Source organism: Apiospora hydei, assembly GCF_038363865.1.
Source record: "Apiospora hydei strain CBS 114990 chromosome Unknown utg000005l_segment0_segment0, whole genome shotgun sequence".
Lineage (NCBI taxonomy): Eukaryota > Fungi > Ascomycota > Sordariomycetes > Amphisphaeriales > Apiosporaceae > Apiospora > Apiospora hydei.
This window is the reverse complement of record NW_027117364.1, coordinates 3,832,626-3,853,325: the sequence shown is the minus strand read 5'-3', so window position 1 is coordinate 3,853,325 and position 20,700 is coordinate 3,832,626. Positions and strand designations below refer to the sequence as shown.

General features: G+C 54.4%; 7 protein-coding genes across 7 annotated transcripts; 2 read left to right on the top strand and 5 right to left on the bottom strand.

The window, feature by feature from the left end:
• Positions 1-176: 176 nt before the first annotated feature.
• PG997_006671 (uncharacterized protein) lies at positions 177-2,208 on the top strand (the record flags this gene model as incomplete). The annotated part of the gene is made up of 2 exons (XM_066810986.1): positions 177-1,526; positions 1,756-2,208. The coding sequence occupies 2 exons, from the start codon at positions 177-179 to the stop codon at positions 2,206-2,208; spliced, it is 1,803 nt and encodes a 600-aa protein (XP_066669909.1).
• A 335-nt stretch (positions 2,209-2,543) lies between these two features.
• Positions 2,544-4,200, bottom strand: PG997_006670 (uncharacterized protein; the record flags this gene model as incomplete). Its single annotated transcript, XM_066810985.1, has 6 exons — positions 2,544-2,568; positions 2,781-2,967; positions 3,039-3,169; positions 3,373-3,844; positions 3,916-3,952; positions 4,057-4,200. The coding sequence occupies 6 exons, from the start codon at positions 4,198-4,200 to the stop codon at positions 2,544-2,546; spliced, it is 996 nt and encodes a 331-aa protein (XP_066669908.1).
• A 2,150-nt stretch (positions 4,201-6,350) lies between these two features.
• On the bottom strand, positions 6,351-7,148 carry PG997_006669 (cutinase; the record flags this gene model as incomplete). Its single annotated transcript, XM_066810984.1, has 3 exons — positions 6,351-6,659; positions 6,685-6,825; positions 6,915-7,148. 3 exons carry the CDS (start codon positions 7,146-7,148, stop codon positions 6,351-6,353), a joined length of 684 nt encoding a protein of 227 aa, XP_066669907.1.
• A 2,250-nt stretch (positions 7,149-9,398) lies between these two features.
• On the bottom strand, positions 9,399-12,639 carry PG997_006668 (uncharacterized protein; the record flags this gene model as incomplete). The annotated part of the gene is made up of 3 exons (XM_066810983.1): positions 9,399-10,085; positions 10,151-11,640; positions 11,673-12,639. The coding sequence occupies 3 exons, from the start codon at positions 12,637-12,639 to the stop codon at positions 9,399-9,401; spliced, it is 3,144 nt and encodes a 1,047-aa protein (XP_066669906.1).
• Positions 12,640-14,565: 1,926 nt separating this feature from the next.
• PG997_006667 (uncharacterized protein) lies at positions 14,566-15,815 on the bottom strand (the record flags this gene model as incomplete). The annotated part of the gene is made up of 3 exons (XM_066810982.1): positions 14,566-15,224; positions 15,379-15,526; positions 15,759-15,815. 3 exons carry the CDS (start codon positions 15,813-15,815, stop codon positions 14,566-14,568), a joined length of 864 nt encoding a protein of 287 aa, XP_066669905.1.
• A 1,042-nt stretch (positions 15,816-16,857) lies between these two features.
• PG997_006666 (alpha/beta-hydrolase) lies at positions 16,858-18,542 on the top strand (the record flags this gene model as incomplete). The annotated part of the gene is given in 9 exon segments (XM_066810981.1): positions 16,858-16,958; positions 16,969-17,104; positions 17,187-17,317; positions 17,381-17,485; positions 17,568-17,649; positions 17,669-17,911; positions 17,985-18,070; positions 18,129-18,338; positions 18,419-18,542. 9 exon segments carry the CDS (start codon positions 16,858-16,860, stop codon positions 18,540-18,542), a joined length of 1,218 nt encoding a protein of 405 aa, XP_066669904.1.
• Positions 18,543-18,777: 235 nt separating this feature from the next.
• PG997_006665 (uncharacterized protein) lies at positions 18,778-19,947 on the bottom strand (the record flags this gene model as incomplete). Its single annotated transcript, XM_066810980.1, has 1 exon — positions 18,778-19,947. The coding sequence occupies one exon, from the start codon at positions 19,945-19,947 to the stop codon at positions 18,778-18,780; it is 1,170 nt and encodes a 389-aa protein (XP_066669903.1).
• Positions 19,948-20,700: the final 753 nt, after the last annotated feature.

Sequence of the window (20,700 nt, the reverse complement as noted above, 5' to 3'; positions counted from 1 at the left end):
TCCCGTACTGGTGACTCTAGATGACAGGGTAATTACAGCAGGAGGTGACGGCGCAGTTAATATCTGGATTGGGGTGTCCGTAGCCTGCTCCTGTTCTTCCTTAGAACAATAAGAGCCGAACATTTTCGATTTCCACCTTCAGAGCTATTCCTAGCATGCCCCAACCTGAAGACAAGATGGCCAACTACGCACATCACTACTCTAAAGCTGGTTCACTGCACTCGTTGCAAATACCACTTGAGACCATGAACGAATCGGTACTTTTCAAAGAATCTCCCGCTGCACGACTTCTTAGAGCCAGTGACCACGACCGACGCTTGTTTCCACCGGATGTCACTCAAGCGACGGGGGTTTGTCATTATAAGAAACCGCAAATCTGGGATAGGCTAAGCTACTCCGGAGCGGCAGTTCTGGTACTTGGGACCGCAATACTGCTCGCAATTTGCGGGTTCCTTCTATTCTTCTGGACGGAAGCATTACACTCACCGGATACCCAGGCTACCCGTTCGCTGTGGAAGCAGATCGTGGATGCTGAATGGACTACCCGTGTAGTCACTATCAGCATCGCGGTCATTCGTACCGTTGTGTCCCTGCAAGCAGGCTTCGCTATGGCCATGATTGCCGCACTGTTTCTAGAGTCGGCCGGAACCAGGCCTTATCGCTTGCCAGAACTATCGGTTTACCGGGCCACGTTTCCAAACCCTACAAGCCTTCTGCGCCTTCTGCGATTTACAAACATGGCTTCTTGCGCGTACTCGATCTTGGTCGTGCTCACTGCCCTCTTGGTAACCATCAGTCAGTTCACTTCGACTATCCTGCTATCGGATTTCAGCAGCACGAACATCACGAAATCCTTCGAGTCCATTACGGTTAACTACAATATGGCGGAGCAGCAGGAGACTATCAACTTCGTGGGCTCTGCACCGTCAGCCTTCTGGCGGTTCGCCGAGAAGACGGAACCTCCTACGGAAGGGGACGGGCTAGTTGACACAGGCCCGTCCCTCCGAGGGATGATCCCCTGGGCGGATGCGAGCCATCGACGCAAGCTGCGATTCTACGAGGGCCCGGCCGTAGTCTTGGATGCCAGGGTTTCTTGCATACGCCCCGGCTTGTCTGACACCAGCTTGGGTGATCCCGATGATCCCAATGGCCGCGTGGGACGATTCCTCCGGGGCAACATAACCTTTGGCACGGAATACGCCGCCTTGAGGGCAGGCAATGCTTCGAACCGCGAGGACTTTTACGGCACCACTAGTTTTGGCTGCATGCTAGGCGTGGGTTCGCAGCATGCCTTTGGCTCAAAGGCTTCATCGTCCATTTGCCAAGTCTATGGTCCGCAGTACTTGCCAGGTACACCCTTGTTCGGTCAATCAAGGGGAACGCCCTATCTTGTCATAAAGTCGGAGGGCATCGACACCGATGCCTTCGTTTGGGAGGAGTTGGTGGTCAGCGACCGTGGTGCCTGGAAATCCTTCTCCACCCCCGGACGATCGTCGGTTCTTGTCCCTCAGCGTCTGCTTCGCCCAGTACGAGTATGGCGACGTAAATGTTACCATGCGTGGACTGAGCACCCGGGATGAGCCAACGATAGCGTGGAATCCGTCACTTTCTGATACGCGAGATTTGGGCACCATATCCACCCTGGCCATCCGGGAACATTTTGGGGTCACAAACAAGAATCTTTCCTTGCCTGAACGTGGGGTTATGTCACTAGATGTACGAACGTCGCAAACGATATATCACAGTTTGTTCCAGCCTGGCTTTGGTCGCTGGTTTGACACCCTCCTGCTGGGGTACAATGATGACATCCCTTCAAGAATGGTGTCTGCCGCACACGATACCTTGATTGCACTCTTCGAACAAATCACCGACGAGACGGACAATCCGGCTTATGCCATGCAAACGCTCTTTACGATACTGTTCCAAATGCAGTATTATGACAGGAGCTATGCTTTTGGCGCCGCGGGCCTGGCGAACTACGACATGGGCGAAAGCGTGCCGATACCCGTCCGGTGGATCGGACTGTACTGGACGTTTGCAATTCTGGCGCTTCACATCTTCGGGGTCTTTACTACCCTCGCCCTCTTTCTCGCCCGCACCGAGGTGTCCCTGTTGGGAAACTACTGGCAAGCTGTCGCCCAGGTTGTGTCGGCCGACACTGCGGCGCTTCTTCGACAAGCCGACGGCATGCGGGACAAGGAGGTGTAGAAGCTCGTGAAGGAGTATGCACACGAAGAAGGTGTTATCCGAGAACGCAGGAACCGAAGAAGGGAATTCGGGCCACGGTAAACAGCCATGACTCAAGAACGTTGAAAGGGGCATGTAATATGGATATTTATTTTGTGGTTATTGAGACGTCTTTTGATGTGAGCTTTGCAAGAGCGTGGGTTAGGATGGTGCTTCATGGGCCTTTCCGCCCATGACCGGAACCTGAAGATGGACCTACTGGAAAAAGGGAGCACGCTTTGAGTTTAGACCAGATATATTAATGAATACTCAACAAGCTATTGAAATTTTATTGCTGTTTTTCTCATCTGCACCAGTTACTCGTCATCCACGGCGATAGCACTATATGATCGTTAAGGAGCACAATGATTGCGGACCGTTTATTCCATCAGATGGGTATGGCACTGTACTAACCCCGGACTACTGCCCCACGAGTAGTCCCCTCCAGCTCTCTACTTGTGTCTTCCCCCGAGGGTTCAGATGCGTGGCGACGCGGGTTTGCCAATGTATTCTTCCTGGCCTGGCTTAGCCAAAACATATTCACATCCACTGACACTGCTCGTTGCTCTGGTGAGGTCGTATACCCCATGGCGGCGTCCTCCAAGTTCTGCACCGCAGCCCGGGATCCGCTAGGTAGCTTGGTCATCTCGTAGGAGTCTTGCCGCTGGGATGCCCTCGAAGCTTTCAGCTCGATGCAGCACCCCATGCGCTGGAACAAGGGGCGCATGAGGGGTAGACAGGCTTCAGCAGTCGGGGGTTCAACCTGTCAGCAGTACAGTGACTAACGAAGGGAAGAGATTATGGCCACCTACCAGTAATGATACTCAGGTTGATCTCCACGGCAGACCACAGCGCTGGGTCCGTCTCGAGCCAGAAGACGTCGCGGGATTCCGCGTCGTACGTGATTCCCGCCAACATCATCTTGGCCGACGAGAAGCACACTCTTCAAGTGAAATTCCTAGATCAGCTGGAATCAATTCCACCACTTCGTAGGTGTGTATGCACATACACGCATCCGAAAAGGAAAAGCGCTGTTATGCTGAGCTTCTCCAGCAACGGGAGGTGGAGTTTACGGATTTGCCCTGGATGTCAACTCATGTCAGCTTTCATTGGCCATTCATTCGTGGAAGATGGATTTTTACTCACAGGCTGGGAGGATCATGAGTAAGACGTCGATAATGAGATGGGAGGTCACGGTTGCGAGAAAAAAACTTTCCGGTGTCGATAGGGCAGTTGTCCCCTTGACCGAGTAGGTCCATTTCGCTTGTGGCGGGTTGCATTGAAATGTGACGATGAAGATCTGTCCAAGCCATGGGGTCAGCAACCAGATGCACCAGCAGTTCCTCCGCAAACGGGCGTGCAAAAGGAGAAGCGGCACCCTTACCCTGCATAAAAACCACAGGATGGAGCAAGAGGCAATCATGACTATGCACATCCGGCTCTCCAAGGCAGGCCCGAACGCTCGCCAGTACAGCGCCAAGAGGGGAGAGCTGCGACCCGGCGATGGATACCGTGTAGGCCTGCTCCATGATGAACTGGAAGAGCTCGCGATAGTGGTCTGCCAGTTCGAAAGAGATGTGGATGTCATCCAAATGAAGGCCCAAGCCGAGTTCGAGCCCTGTGGCAGGTTGTTTAGACTGTAACGACCGGAGTGCCCAGTTACGATCACCCGGTATGGGAAGAGCTTACATATGAAAGCCCCGATGTCATATGCTAGAGCAGCAGCCTGTGTGGGGCAGCAGCCCCTTTTCATTAGCGACCGGGTAGCTGGAAAAGTGGCCACGCGGGAAAAGAAAAAAAAAGGCAGGGCTTTCAATTCCATCCACTCACCCACGCGGTTATTGCCAAGTAGTCGTCGAACCAGAGGGCGATTCTCTTCATTCTCCGGGCGATCAAGCGCAGGACCAAGGCAGATGTCGAGGCGATCAGCGTGATGGTGACGGCGCCGTAGATCTCGGGCTGACGGCTCTCCATGGTGCGTGCGTGCGCCACACACTGGAGGGGGACTGTCATACCCTTGCTTTTCGTCAATTTCGGGGAAGCAGGTCAAGATCCTGTGGCGGAGGAATCTGAAATTGCGTATTTACGACATTCTGGCCGAATTGAGTCTGTCGACACTTTGAGACATGGGAACTAAGAAGGGAGGTCGTGGAAACAGATGAGAAGTGCAAGAAGGCCAGTTCAATTACCTTGTTGGTGGAAGGGGGCACGAAACACCACCCCAACGCAGAGATAAGATACACACGCGGCCGACGTAAGCAAAAGCTGCTGTGCGACAATCTGCTTGTTCGAGTCGTCGCATGGGCGATGGCAGCGGCAGGATCTATGGCAATTTACCGACCGCTCATGTTCGACAGGTGTACCCCCGCGTCATCACACAGCGGCGCGATCAGCCATGATTGACCAAAAGTAGAAGTCCTGCCAGCTCGTTCACCGTATCGTCTTCCCCAAAGATTACCGCTCGGCAATCCAACCCGAGCCCGTGTATCCCTTCTTGTCCCATGTAACCCTTCACAAGACAAGAAGCAGTAATACCAGGCAGATCATCATTCCACCATTTCTTGGGATATTGTGTTGTCGTTGCTGACTGCTGGAGGCTGCGTAATCTGTCAGCTTTGAGCAGAAATAGCCGGCCTGTGCCACAGAGACTCCCCCAAGGATCAAAATCTCCAAATCCTCCCTAGGACCAACAGACCTACTGCGCGGGGGCTTCAGAAAAGTTCGAACAGAACCAACAGCTTCATTTTGGTGTTACTTTCGATACCGTGGCTGCCCCTAAACAGCCACACCAGCGCCCTAATAGTTGTGGTTTTAGCGGGCAGGCACAACGCTGCATGCTCAGTCGACGGTACTTCTTAAAGTTCTTATCTCACACAATCGATTGATTGAACCTTTGTAGCACTCAGCCCCGTGTCCAAGATTTTGTCTTTTTAAACATCATTATAATCGCTGCCGTGCCATATCCCTTTTAGAGCGTACATCTGTTCTGGTGGCCGATCCAGCCCTTCATCCTAAGTTCGCCGGGTAGACCAAAAGGAGGCAGGAGCCACGACGATGGAAATTCCGTCTCATCAATAAGGGCCTGGATGCCGTGTTATTCCGCCGCTTCATTGACCGAGGATCGCCGGCTGCTGCTGCGCCCTGTATACACGATACTGAATGTCGCGTCATCCGGTGCCGAGACCGAGCTTGCTTCTAACGGGTGTCGAATGCGGATCGTTGGTGGCATGTCACCCAGCTGCGTTATAAGGCAGGTCCAGTGTACTGGACCTCATCGTATCGGGATCGTATATATCGCTAGGCCGGAGTGTCGGTGAGGGCAATTTATAGTGCTGTTGTTGCCGACGTAGCTGTCGTTCATCAGCAAACTGACTGGAAGAAGACTGGCTGTGTTGTCGAAACCCTGATAAGTATTCCTCCTGGCTATTCTTCCATGCAACTTCCGTTCTAAGCGAATATTCCGCGTAACCATCGGTGTTGTATGTGTGTGGCTTGTAGGTCAAGCCAAGAGTGAATATTATTGCCTTGAATATTGGTAGGTACTTCCGTATTCGACATCTCTGCGTTTTTGGGGACGAGGATTACGACGGAAGCTGGACTTCTTCAGAGTCGGCCGAACAGCTAAGGTTCGCTGTTCTGCACATGTACACGAATAAATAATGCAGCAAGTCAGTGTAGTATCGAGCAGTGAGAGCAGCCGTCAGCCCCTGCACCACTAAAGCCCCGTCAATGCGGCACTGGTCTCTATTTATGGCAATGTGGTATCCCGCAGCCCCATTACGCTCTGGGGCTGCCGTCCAAGGGGTTAGGCCCAGCGTCGGGCCCTGCCCCGTGGCAGTGGGTGTTCCTTACCTTAGAGACGGCAGGGAAGGAGCAACAGTGGCTCGAGGTAACATGCATGCTTGGCTCCTTACCTAAGCAGGAAAGAGAAGACCCGACCGTTCCATTGGGAAGATAATCTTAGATTAAATACGTAGCTACTTAATAGAAAGATCCCACGTCACCATACCCCCTGCGAGTGATTTCCAGAAGACCTTCCTCTTATACTCCCGCTACACAAGTGTATTGTGACGCTATTTCAGCACAACGCACCATCACAGCCCCCCCTGTCCAACGGCACTAGATTAGACCTTGGATGTAATGAAGCTAACAGCAGGCGCGACGCTGCTGATGTAGTCGCTGTGAGCGCCGGTGATGATCAGGGTGCCCTCGCAGACGCGGTCGCCGTCGTTGCAGAAGATGCGCGTCTTGGCGGCATCAATGGTGGGGACACGGGCGTTGTCCTGGGCCTTCTGGGTGTCGCCGAAGGTGACGGCGGCGGCGACGCGGGCCCGCGCCGCCGCGGTCAGCTTCTCGGCCGCGCGGTGCACCATGGCGGCGCCCTGCGAGTAGCCGGAGATGACGATGGAAGAGGACGGGCACTGGGAGGCGACCTGGCCGATCAGAGTGGCCATCGACTGCGCCTCGCTGGCGGGGGGCACCGCCGCTGTTGAGGTTGCCCAGCAGGGAGGCCGAGTACGCTACTCCCTGGGCCGCGACGCGGGCATCGCCCAGCGCCGACTTCAGGGCATTGGCCAGAGCAGGTCCGGGCATATCTCCCTGTAGCATCAATCAGTATTATGCTCAGCAAGTCGGCAGAGTAGCTTCAGGTTCGAGGAGACGAGGTGGGTCGAGCGAGGGATGCTTACCATGTTGCCAGACTGGCCGGTACCTCGTGCGAAGACGAGGACGACATCGCGGCACCCGCCGTTGAGGAACTCGTTGGCCGTAGTTCCAACGGTGGCAAGGATCTCGGCCTCGTAGGCCTGGGCCTTGGCCACGTCCTGCTCGCTGATGTCGAACACGACGGACTTGTTCTCGATGGGCTTGGCAGACACGGAAGCCGCAAGGGCCGCGGTCATGAGCGAGGCGGTGAACTTCATGGTAACGGACGGTGGTTTAAGGAGGACCTGGAGTCGCGTAGGTCTGAACGTCTGAGCTGGAGGCGGACTGTTGGAAAGAATGGAAGGGCCGAGTGAGAGCTGGAGTTTGAGTGAACGTGGGACAGGCGCAGAGGGCTGGTTACTGGAAAGCTTCAAGACCAATATTGTCGTTCGGGGATGAGAGGGCATTTATACGCTTTTGCTTTCACAACTTCCCTCATCGTCACTCTCCCACTCACATAAACATGCGTTTTCTTGGCAGCGCTTTGACGGGGCTGCGAAGCGCTTCCGAGAGGTCGGTCGGCCTGCAAAGACGGAGGTCGTGGCACAATTCGCACACACCCTCCGGCCCCGTATGCCCATGCAGACCAGCCAGGCACACTGCCTGCCGGGCGAGCTGATACCTCAAACGGGTAGGTGATGAAGCTTAACCGCCAAAAGGCGCCCACATCAGAGCGGGAGCGTGTGTTTGCCCTTGCTTCTTGCCTCATCTTGGTAGCTCTTTGGGTGGCGCCCGTGTTCTGACGCGAGTCAGACGAAGCCGGCATTGGACGATGATATGGGTAGAGGCAATGGGCTTGGCGACGGTACCACCTGCTACAATTGCATATGCGAGTCCTAATGCCGCCGCATTCGCGATCCCAAGAATAGGCATTCTGCCGATAGGCTTATTCTTCCCGGGGCTCTAGCATTCCGATGATTCCGCCACGAGATGTGAAGATCCGCGACAGGTTCCACGTGGGCACTGGTATTCGCGGGCATTGGTTGCTCTTCGGGCAAGTGCCAAGCTGCGACCCCAACACTGCGGTTTCGCATACATACGGGCGGCTTCGCGGGTATAAGAGCCAGGGTTATGTTGGGGCAACTGCCTCTGCGAAAGGTACAGCATTTTCAGCCGCTTGAACGGTGTACCACATTGTCGCTCCCCGTGCCATCATTTTGGGATGCTTTACCTTCATCTGGGAATGTCCGGTCTGAATCCAGAGAATAGTCGACGGGCCTGTTGCCTGTTGCCCATCCGCTCGCCCTCTGGGCTCTCTTTGCGGGGAACACAAGAATGCCATCGCAAATGCTGGTTCAAAGACCCATGGGTCTCTATCCCGCCTTGCGAATCAATCTGACAGGGCGGAGGAGTCGGATCTGGGGAAATATTGTGGGTGGGTTGACATGGTTATTAGTACCTAAAGTAGCGCGGGGAGCGATTGCAACCCTCCCCCGGCTCTCATTCCGAAACAGTTACAATGGTTGTATTGAACCCAATCGTGTGGGTGGGTGTCAATGCCGCAAGCACCGCAAGTGCCGCATGGATGCTACTTTCTCTTGGAGAGGGAGCGAGATAGCAGATATGCAATTGCAAATATGCCATCCGTGGTGACGCTGCAGAATGCAAATGACGTCGAGCAGGCGGACAGCACAGCCAAGTAAACATGAAGCCACGAGCACGCGCAGCCAGGATTACTGCCCAGGTTGCTTACAGAAAAGTAGGATATTTTGAGTTTGTCGACGTGTTCAATACCGCCTGATTTCTGGGTCGTGCTTGAAGAGTTGCGGAGAAAAATGGCGGACAAGGGCAGCTTGGCAGGCCGAACAATGCTCACCTGCCCTTTCCGGCTTAGACTCGCAGAAGTCATATTGAACTCGTCCACGGCCAATTAACTTCTTGTATGTAGCAACGGACCAGAGATGCCAAATGAAGCAGGTTCGACTTTTGCATTATTGTTCTTAATATTGTGTGGTTGATGGGTTACGCAACGTGTGGTGGAAGCAATCGTAGGCGCTCGCGAAAACATGCAAAGACGGATCTCGGGCAAGGTAAGGTAGGTCGGGAATGGAGGAAAACAGATCAATGGGACCTCTTCACGAAATGGCCGTAGGATGAGGCGCAACGAACGCCCAGCATGTTGTTGGGTATTGCGTCTCGTTGTTGTCATGCCTCTGACGGGAGCTGCATCTTCATAAAAGTTCTCGCTATGCTAGCCCAGTGACTTCCCATCAAACTTGACTTTGGCAAAGAGAATCGACTGCCTGGTCTGCATGACACCGACAGTGAACAAAGTGAATGGTCGAAAAAGGTCACCGTTCTTCAAATAACAATTATAATTGACCTATGCATATGCTTCGCTATGCTAAACGCCAGTAAATGCCCTTTGCACAAGCCATGAGTCTTCGCTTGTAAAACAATGCGCAAGCAATAAAGTAAACAGACAAAAACACGGTAACCAGTCATTCGCCCTCCTTTGAGCCGTGCCACTACCAAATCCTCTTGGCAATCATCTCGTACCGCGTCACCTTCTCCAGCCCATCATCCCCCATCTCCATCTTCTTCGCCGCTTCCGCGCCCTTGCGATCGCGCGCCTCCATGCGCTTCAGCCCCTCGGGATCGTCGGCGTAGATCATGCGCCGGCGGTCCTCGCCGAGCTCGACGGCGCCCCAGCCGCCGATGCGCTTGCCCGGCTGGTAGAAGCTCTCGCGCTTCTCGTGGCCCGACACGATGCTCTGCTCCTTCATCCGCGTCGCCGCGTACCGGTCCCGCGAGTACCGGAGCAGCGCCATGCCCAGAATCAGCTTCACCACCAGCAGCACCACCCAGGCCAGGAAGAAGAACGTCGCCATGGTCAGCAGGGCGATGGCGTCGTCCGACGTGAAGACCCAGAACGGTCGTTCCTGGGGGGAGGAGTAGGGGTGTCCGTAGACGGCACGCCCTAGTGCATTGCGGATTACAGAGTCAAGGTGCTCGAGCGCGGCCATCATGGCGGGGGACGATGGAGCCGACGATTCCACGGAAAGATCTGTCGACGCCGTGGACGTTGGCATAGGGGGTGGTAAGTGCGTCGACAGGAACATATGGTAAATCTGTACAGATGCCCGGATGAAGAGGCACGAAAGAGGCAGCAGTGGAAGCCCGATTCTCCGAGTCAGTGCTGGGGCGCCAAAAGCCTACACAAATGTTGTCAGTCAGTGTTGTCGAGTCGTCAATCAGAGAGGATGCTTTCGCAACGTACATTGGTGTAGTAGTCTTTGCACAATATGTCCAGCATTCGTCGGTAGATGGTGGGCTTGACGTTGTTAAACTTGTTGATGTACGCATGCTTGATCCAGTCGACCAGCATCTCGCTACCGATCACTATCAGAAAAGGCGAGAGGACTTCACCCGAGAACATCCAGGAGGGGAGCAGGGTGAAGCTGGCAGGTAGGTTAGACGCTGTGTGCACAGGACCTGGACCCGAACCCATCCCATCCGCTTCGCTACCGGCTCCAGGCACAGACAAACCTCCTACCTCTACGATGTTGCGTAGACCAATGATGATCAAGATGATCCATAGCTGGAATCTTTCTACAACATCGGCGCAGGTAAGCTGAAAGAGGTTTTCTTTCTCGATGCGCTTGAAGACGCTGCCCTTGATCTCGACGAACTGATTCGACATCAAGAGAGAAAGTAGGGCGTTGGAGTAAGAGTTGACAGCCACGTTCAGAGTGATGACCTGGTAGAACAGGCAGACAGCATGTATCACATTGTATGCCAGTGTCAACAGAAACATGCCAAATGGCAGAAGGATCTTGGACCGGCCAGAGCTATTCCTCGATAATGTCTCAGAGCTAAAGAGGCACTCGAGAATGTCCTGTCCTATGGCTGTCAGTAGACGGTCACCAACCTCAAGCAGGTTGAAGATGACGTAAAGTTTCATAGCCGACTGCGCTCGGATGAAGTGGTACATGCGACTCGCATCGACATTCATCAGCGCAAGCGAACTGCAAACAATGACTGCGCCCTGAAGAAGATCGGCTTTGTGGAAGGAGGTGAGGTTCGACGGCATGGACTTCGTCCTACGATGTCGTGCTCCTGTCGGCGTGTTCCTCGGAAGTGCATGCTTTGGCGGGTGTAGTCCACCGTTCCCATTCAGACGTGCCGTGTCTGAGATCGGATTGACCTTGGCATCAATGGAATGCAGATTCTCCCTTACGCGGCTCCGACTTCTTTCTTCGCTGGCAGTCCGGCTGTCACCGCCATTGCGGGAGTTTCGGGACGGACTTCGACCCCGGCGGCCCCGCCTCCACAGACGCCAGATGCCCTGATACACATAACCCACCACCCACTTGACCTCTTTCCAGACCATGTAGGCCCACCACTTCAGAAGGACCCCGATAGCGATGACAAACCTGAGAGGAAGCAATGTAAACGTGTACAGAAAGGCATCCAGGCACGCCAAAGCGCCGAACGTCAGAACAGATTCGAGATATGGAGGCAAGAGCAAGGCATTGAGTAGCCGCTCGAACTTGAGCGCACTAGACTCGTATGGTATGTCCTCGGACTGGTGGCGATATATGTACAATGGGCTAGGTCGCACTCCAGCTAGCTCGAGTTGCAAGTGGGTATGTAGAGACATGGGAGGAAGGGGTACAGATCCTTGAATCGGAGCTGAAGGCGCCGGGTCGACGTTGTGCCCACGGTCAAGCTCCGAGGGTCCATCTTCTGCTTCGTGGAAACCCTCCGCTTAGGTACAGAGTCGTGGTTACTGGACACACCTAGGTTTAAAGGGGGCGGCCGAGGTGAAGGATTAAATGAATTGCGACGGGTACTCTTGGGATTAGTGGTGATGGGGCCCGTGGGAGTCATGCGATTGATGGGAGGGGTCGACAGAGTTCTAGAGCCAACAACAGGTCGTCTAAACTCGGATGCCATCTTGGGATTCATGTTAATCGCCTCCGAAAGTGCATGAGGTCGCAAGGGCTCAGGCTGAGTCCTGGTGATTGGGGTCGAGTTCGGAGTCTTGCTCTTTTTCTGAGCGTTCATAGCAAATTGAATGCCATCTTGGAGCTGCTCGGCCATCGAGGGCCGCGCTGTTGACTCAACAGCACCAGCCGACATGGGATATTCTCCTCCATTTGGTTTGCGCGGGAGGCTAACGGGTACTGCAGTGGCCGGCTGCTCGTCCCCCGGAACCACAGCGACTGGTAGTGAGTCAGGTGAAGCTGCCAACGCCTGCATTTGCGATGCTGACAGTTTACGAACCCTTTCACCGGTGCCTTCTTTCTTGCTAGTTGATGGCGCCCGAGACTTGGCTTCCGAGCGAGCCGGCGCCTTGTGATCTGTCGGGGGTACCGGCTGGCGGTTGTCCACGTCGGCGTTGTCGGTATTGGTGACAGCCTCATTCGACGAGGTGTTCCCATCTGATACAGCCGGATGCTCCTCTATTTTGTGACTGTCCTTGTGGCCATTGACTCGAGGTTCCGATCTAGGGGCTTGCGACGACACTGGGGTAGTAGAGGCGGTGACCTCGAAAGTGGGAAAAGGATCGGTCGGAGGTGGCGTTCGGGACGGCGATGGGAGCTGTTGCTTTTCGGTTACCCGTAACAAGCTACGACCTGCTCGTTCTTCTCTTTCTTGCTTTTCCCTTTCGCTCTCCCTCTCCCTGTGGGGGTTGCCGTTCTCCGCTGCCACGGACTGCGGTATGGCATGTGTGCCATTAATTGCTTCGATGGCTGCGGGCATTATCGCAATGGATCAGACTTCGTCGGCAGTAGCATCTTAGACAGCCGCTCGACTAAAAAAGCGTCTGTGTCGGTAGAAATCTCCGTGCAATGGTTCAATCGAGAGAAGGCGATTTTGCTGTCTTGAATTGGTGTGTCATTCGGAATTGGCATCGCAATCCCACGTGGCTGATCTCCTATTTGGTAAACAGAGGCCAGCTTTCGATAAGAATCCTTGGTAAACTACAGGGTCCTTATCGCCCGCCCAGTTACAAGCCGGTAGCCTGCATAAACACAGTGCGCAGCTTCTTTGTACCCCACTAATGCGCCTAGCAACTGGCCTTTTACTGGGACTGGGCTGACTGGTGTAGGTACTGGGCCAGACGTCACCCGCTAAGAAGAGCGCTGTAGCTAGAGTGCGTGTAAGTTAATCAGCTTCACACTGTGCGAGCCAGTTCCTCTTGCGTACCTGCATCAATGTCCATGTCTTCTCTCTACCTGTTGACCCAATCGCCAAACTGCCCGAGACTACTTCCAGGAACCAACAGAACAGCATCGGTGTTAAATAAATGCGACGATGGCAGCCAATGGAATCATTCACGTCTGTTTTCAGCCCTTGGCCGATAGGTTGAGATGTGACCCGTACACTTCATGTTGCTTCCTTTGATCTTATGTTTGCATTCAAAAGAATTCGATGCCAATGACCGGCCCAATTCCAAAGTACCAGGAAACCACCCAACAGTTTCGGTTCTAACTCTAGGGACTTGCTGTCGTCGGTCGCCTATGTGTGGGTATCGCCTTGTCTCATACTGTTTTCGTGTTCATATTATCAAAGTGGACGAATGTGACCCCTTTGGTCCAACGGCGAGGACGGCAACGGGAGGACCTACTAACTTCAGCTCATGACCCTGCCAGGTCGAGGTAGAAGATGCAATCATCAACACATATGCTCTCATGAGTGCCTACGTTTTCTGTCATCAATACAGAGCGGAAGTGTGATGGCTGCACGTCCGAACCTTACCAAGACAGGCTTGGTTTGGTATGGACCACGTCAGGAGACCTCTGCACACAAGCCCGGTGCGCCCAACAACAACTCCTGGCCACATAGAGCCCACCGAGCAGACGATATCATTGTCGACTACATTAATGGCTTGCGAGCAGCTGGGTACAGCCTAGATAGGACTGCCACATGGTTTTTCCATGGCTAGTCAGGGGCTAGCCAGGGGCGGCATGGAAGAAGGCAATGGGGCAAGCTGCAAGCTGCATCTGCAAAGCATCAGCATCGCGGTATACTTCTATCATTTACTGTCACCGATGGATATTGTCGATCTTCCCCTGTAGTCACCATACGACTATCCGTCACCCAGAACGAATAGCCGACAACAACCGCAATGACTGACAGGCGTCACCCCGTCGACACTGCTATTCCCTTGTGGACATGTGCAGGACTCGAGCCTATTGTCCTGCATGCGCAACCGCCTTGCTGCTGCCTTTTACACATCATGTTGCAATGACCTGGGGACCCCAAATTAGGTCTCGCGGTTATGCGATGCAGCAGCTCTCCTGCACTCCCGTCATTGAGACGCAAGCACTCGAAGTCTGAACATTCAGCATGCAATCTCGAAGTTCAAATAGGACCGTCTTTCGCCCATCTTCGTCTCAGAAACAAATCATCCAACACATCACATCCTCATCAATACAGTGGACTTCAGTCACTCGTTCGACCATCATCAACACTCGGCTTCCAATCTCTCGCTAGTCACCCTCGCATTCCATCACTCCTCAACAACAACTGTCACTTCGACAAACCATCAACAGACAACAACCGCCATCATGCAGTTCAAGAACCTCGTCGTCGCCGCCGCTGCGACCGCCACCACCGTCAACGCCGGCGGCTGCGTCCAGCGCAGCCCCCAGGGCGGCTATCCCGTCCAGGGACCTCCCCGGGCTACCCGGTCTCCTCCCCACCCTCGGGTTCTGCCCCTGGTGGCGGCGCTAGCCCACCGGCCTCTACCCCTGGTGGTTCCGTCCCCACGCCTTCCGCCTCGGTGCCCGCCCCGGGTGGTGGCGCTGGCAGCTCGTCCGTTCCTGCCCCTGGTGGTGGCGCCGGTAGCTCTTCCGTGCCCGGCGGTGGGTACCCTGCCTCTTCCATGCCCGGCTCTTCCATGCCCGGTTCATCTATGCCCGGTTCCTCGATGCCCGGCTCGATGACCGTCTCTACCACCATGCCCGGCTCGTCCGTGCCCGCTGGCGGCAGCAGTACTACCAAGCCCACCGCATCCGCGCCTGCCGGCGGCAGCGGCACCGCCTCCGCCCCCGGTGGCAGCAGCACTAGGGCCAGCTCGATGACCATGCCTCCTGGTGGTGGTGCTGGAACCCCCGGCTCCTCCGCGCCCGGCGGCGGTGCTGGATACCCGGCCTCCTCTATGCCCGGTAAGCCCGGTGGTGGTGTAGGAACCCCTGGTTCTTCTGCGCCCGGCGGCGGTGCTGGAACCCCCGGCTCATCTGCGCCCGGTGGTGGCGCTGGTGGATACCCGGCCTCCTCTATGCCCGGTAAGCCCGGTGGTGGTGCTGGAACCCCTGGTTCTTCTGCGCCCGGCGGCGGTGCTGGAACCCCCGGCTCATCCGCTCCCGGTGGTGGAGCTGGAACCCCTGCCTCGTCCGCTCCCGGCGGCGGCAACGGCGGCGGCTACCCTGTCATCACTCCTCCCAGCGGTGGCGCTGGTGCTGGCTCTAGCAGCAGGACCGGCGCCGGTCCTACACCCACTGGCGGTGCTGGCGGTCCTCCTGCTGGTGGCTCTGGTGGCTCCGGCTCTGGCACCCCGCCCCCCGCCACCCAAGTTCCGACCGCTATGGCTGCCGGTGTCCAGGTCGGCACCATGGCTCTTGCTGGAGTTGTCGCTGGTGCTCTGTACATGGGTTTCATGTAAAGGACGCAATGGTCACGATGGTTTGGCGGTGATCTTTCCTCCTCCCGCATCTTGGAAAATGGCCCTTTCCATCCAAATCCCCAACCCCTTCTACATCTTCTAGGCGGATTGGGTCTTTCCCTACTTTCACTTCTTCAACCCCTATTTTAATATTGACGTGGTAGCTTTTAAAGAACTTTTCCTCTAGGTAGCTTATTGACTAATTACACACATAACCTCTTGCAAGAATCCGTCTTTTCCCGCTGTGATTGTTTGACATCGATTCCATTTTACGACCATGAATAAATGTGCTACACATTGGTAGCTGAGTACGGAGTACCGAAAGGCATCTTCGCCTTCCGTGCGATCCCGGTTCTACGAGTAAAATGACTCTTGATTGGAGTTACCGAAAACAGATTCTAGCAACGCCTTGATCTGAACTTGAACAGCCAAAATATGCAGCCCCCAAAAACGGCGTTGGGCTTTATGCAGCCTAATGGCCCGTCCCGTTAGCTTAGCAAGCCTCTTCAACGGGGCCAGACGTCGATCTCCGGGGGCAAGATACTAGCGTCATGGCCTAGCGGATAGTGGCGCCTCTGGGGTGCTGGAGAACTAAATCGAGCGTCGGCCGGTCTTTCTTTGCTCCTTCGGGATACCGGATCCAAGATCAAATATTTATGACTTCGCGCATTTATTCCTAGCCGAGGAATGTTTCCAACTGGAGCAGATTCGGATTGGCACAGGTTTGTGGCCAAGGCGGCTGGCGTTACAATTGGTCAGCGCAGTCCGTCATCACTGAACAATCGAACAGCGCAAGTCGGAACGCGGGGTACCGAGAAGTAGGTGTCTACCTAGGTAGTGATGCAACACCAACAGGCTAACACTGTACTTATTCCAATTATTTAAACCAAGTGTACCGGGCCAAACTGGTATTGTCGCTGGCCTCATGTAAGCTAGTCTTTCCATCACATCAATTGATCTATTCGGCGCTGATCCAACGATGCCCATGCGTACCTCATTACTAACACCGGCATCCCCACCAGGAAGTCCGAGGGGTCAGATCTCCGGACATCCCAGGACAAACCTGAACGCGTCACATAAGTCTGCAGCATGAGATGCGTCCATCACTGCACCTCCACTGCGCGCTGCAACTCATCCGATACATTGCTCTGCTCTCTCGTTCTGCATCTTCCAGGAGTACTGGTCACATGTAACTTTCTCAGCCTGCAGGAACGAACATTGATTGCTACAGGAAAACAGTCAGGATCGCCTACACTGCGTCGCATCCAATCTACTTGACTCGGGACCACCTTCTAGAACCGAATTGAAAGATGGCAGGCCCAGGCGGCAACTTTTGGATCCAGGATAAGCTGTCCACGCCGGCGGTGCATCACCAGAGCTTCAAGGCACTCTGGGAGACGAAATGGAAGCCGTTGGTACAGTCGCTCCCATCTCGTTTCGGCGGTCAATGGCATGATTGGGGTCCAACTGACCTATTGGCAGTGCGACATGGGCGTGTACCCATTCATGTTCGGTGCCACCAAGGATTTCCAGCCAGTGGTAGATGAGATCATCAAGGTCCGTCTGTCCCTTCTACGATTGTGCTGTGCCTGTCCTCGTCAGTGATGCGCCAGTTGCTGAAACTTAGATGTGAGAACAGAGGGACCTCAAGAAACCCTACGACTGGGACGAGTACGCGCAGTGTTTCTTCCCCAAGGCGGAGGAGCTCGTCGCGGAGGCGAGCTCTGCCGAGAAGGATGGCGACAAGCCGAAAGCATCGGAGCTTTACCTGTGGGTTGATTGACCGCGGCCGCGAGGGATTGTCTATTGGTTAACAGCGAATGACGATGACAGGCGAGCCTCAGCGCTCTACAGAATCGCACGCTTTCCGGCTCCGAGGTCCGAGAAGCAGCGCTACGCCTGGGAAATGGGCAAAGAGGCCGCCCGAAAGGGCTTAGGGTTAGTACTCATCTTTTTCGTTTACTCAATTTGATGGTTCATGAGTATCGCTAACTAGAGGACTTCCAACCTGTTTACTCAGTCTCCACGAGTTCCCCATGACCGAAGTCACCATCCCCCACACCAAACACGCCGCGCCCGGCGACGGCACCACCCCTACCAGGGTTTTACCACCTCCCTGAGGGCGCCTCCGCGACAAACCAAGTCCCGCTCGTCATCATCTTCACGGGCCTGGACGGGTACCGAACGGAGCTGGCGGTCTGGAAGGAAGGGTGGCGCCAGGTCGGGTGCGCGACGCTCATCGTCGAGATCCCGGGCACCGGCGACAACCCGGGCCTCGCGTCCGATCCTGAAAGTCCCGACCGCGTGTGGAGCAGCATGTTCGACTGGGTCGCGCAGCAGGCCGAGATCGACCAGGACCGCGTCGTCAATTGGGGGGTTCAGCACGGGCGGCTACTACAGCATCCGCCTGGCGCACACGCATGTGGACAAGCTGAAGTGCGCCGTCGCGCTCGGGGGCGGTTGTCACTACATGTTCGACCCCGTCTGGCTTGACAATGCGGATCATCTGGAGTACCCGTTCGAGTGAGTGTTCTCTATATTGCCATCCTTCTTGCAGAATGCCTAACGTGAAAACCCGCAGCCTGGCACATACGCTCTGCTACAAGTTCGGCTACGGCAAGGACTTCACACGGTTCAAGAAGGAGGCCATGGAGAAGTTCTCTCTCCTTAACGACGGGACGCTCGACAAGACTTGTGCGAAACTGCTGCTGGTGAATGGTACCGAGGACGAGATTTTCCCTATTGACGATTACCATCTCTGTCTCCAGCACGGTAGCCCCAAGAAAGCTAGGTATGGTCTATGTCCTCCTTGAGAGGTACTTCTAGATCGTTATCACCGCTGACTATCTTTCGTGAGTAGATTCATCCGAGACAGGAAACATATGGGGAGCCGGAGTCCTTCATGGTCATCTTGCAGGAGCTGTTTGCCGTGCTTGACATCAAGGCACACCCTGGCAAATTTTTGTCCACCCTGCCTTTCCAGCCCAAGTACTGAGCTTTGAAAGCCCGGGTTGACTTTAGTATTTATAGATGTCATAAACTATCATAGACACACAGAACCAGCTAGAAGACGACATCATAGTCACATTCTGAGTCATACTGCTCACCTGCTCGATATATCTGTCACGACGATGGGATTGTTTTCGTCCTATTTTCATACTCCAGTATCGATTGTTTACGAACGCCATTATCCACAAACAACCAAGGTGGTTGTCGTTGTGCTTGCAGGGTCACCATTGATCGACCTTATGTTGGCCATATTCCAATAACCAGCTATTGGCAATGACCTTGAACCCCCAGGTATTACTCGGCAAGCGAAAGATGAGACCCTCACGCTTCTTGCCCAAGACACCTCTCCCTTCCGCTTTCTCCAGGAGCTCATCCAATGATTGCGCAAAGTTCGACAGTTTCATCCGTCCTAACACCGGCGCATGGGTCAGGTTTAATTGTTTACAAAGGCCAAAAGCCTTGTCGGCGCTCATCCAGGAATCCCTGTCGATATCGTAGATGCCGAAGACGTAAAATCGGTGCTTTCCCTCGCCGAAGCCCATGCTGTTGGACATGATGCTGGATCCGCACAGCTCGCCTTGGACGGCAATGTTCTTGCCGAACCGTTGAAGCTTTTCGATCATGTTCTGCTGCTTAGCCGCCAACCAGAAAACAGACTTTTCGTGCTGGATGTAGTCGCTCTCGCGACCGCACACGCCATACTCCGGTCGCTCCTTGCTGCTGTCGCGGTCTTGCGGAAGGGCGCGATAGATCTCGGAGCCTTTCCGCACGTGGTAGACGGTCATGGGGAGACCGTCAAGCTTTTCAGTGATCTGGAACAATGTGTCACCGAAGCGCTCGAACAGGCCGGTGACATTCTGAGCGCGCTCGCAGCCTGGCTGCGGGAAGAACGGCGGGGGTTTACCGTAACAGCCAGCGGCGTCAAAGTACACCGAGACGTATTTTTTCACGCCCAGAGTCGCGGTGAAGTCTATTTCAAGCAACGCGTCCACGGCCTTCTCACTGTTGCCGAATTTGGCCTCCAGTTCCTGCTGGACCTTTTGGATCTCGGGGAATAAGTATAGGTAAAAAACGATGCCCTGCGAGACCCGGCCGTGCTTCATGAAGGTTTTGACGACATAACCGCATTGGCCGTTGTATTCTTGCACTTTGTGGGGCTGGCAGTACTCCCAGAAACGCTCCTCCGTGTTGGGCAAGAAGCTGTCGACCTCGAAGTAGAGGACAAGCTGCCCTACTTGGTACTCCCCCTTCAGAACGACTACGCTCCAGCCGTCGACCTTGGCGACCTCGACGTGGCGGTTACCTTTGATTGGCTGAAGGTCGACGATGCGGCGGACGGAGACGAGCTTTCGGGTCGGACATTGTAGTGCTCGATTCGCGGGTGTAGCCATGATTTGTTTCGTGGTGAGTCTGATTGAGCTTCGATGTTGATGTGATGCTGTGAGTTGGAAATCGCCGTTTTGTGAACCAAGCATCTGCGTCTTCGAAGAATAATGAGGGAAGAGAATCAATGGCTTGAATTGTGTATGAAGTATTTAATTTCTGTTCATCAGATCGATTGTTGGACCAATTTCTATCTACACATGCTGTAGGCCGATGTACCCACTCCATGCATGATGTTTTCGACAAACGGCTGACTCACTTCGACGATGGCAAAACCCACTACAATTCACGAGGACAAATGATTTAACACACTTCAGGCGTCAAAACCTTACCAACAAATATTTGAGGGTCAATTCTGCCTCGAATTCACGTTGGTTACCTTCTGTATAGAACTTGGTTATGGAAACCATTGATGGTTTTCTTCTAAGTTTTGCTCTTTTGGTTGGCTCTGTTTCAAGCATGATGGAATACATCTTCTAGCCCAACCTTCCTCCTCTTCCTTATGATTTCCTGTCTCCCCTTGCCATATGTGATTGGACCTGTCTGTTGTTCTGGGAAGAGTACTCGTGTGAGACTGTCCATGTCGTCACTCCCGGGAACAGATACAGGAACATCCCAATTGTGGATTATGAAACCTCCTTCGGACCTTGGTGCTAACAGAAACAACGATGTAAAACTAGATACTAGATACGATTGAGTGAGTGTAGAAGTACATAAAGTCTGCCTATCCTCCAACATTTGTAATGAATGGCTTCCTGCCG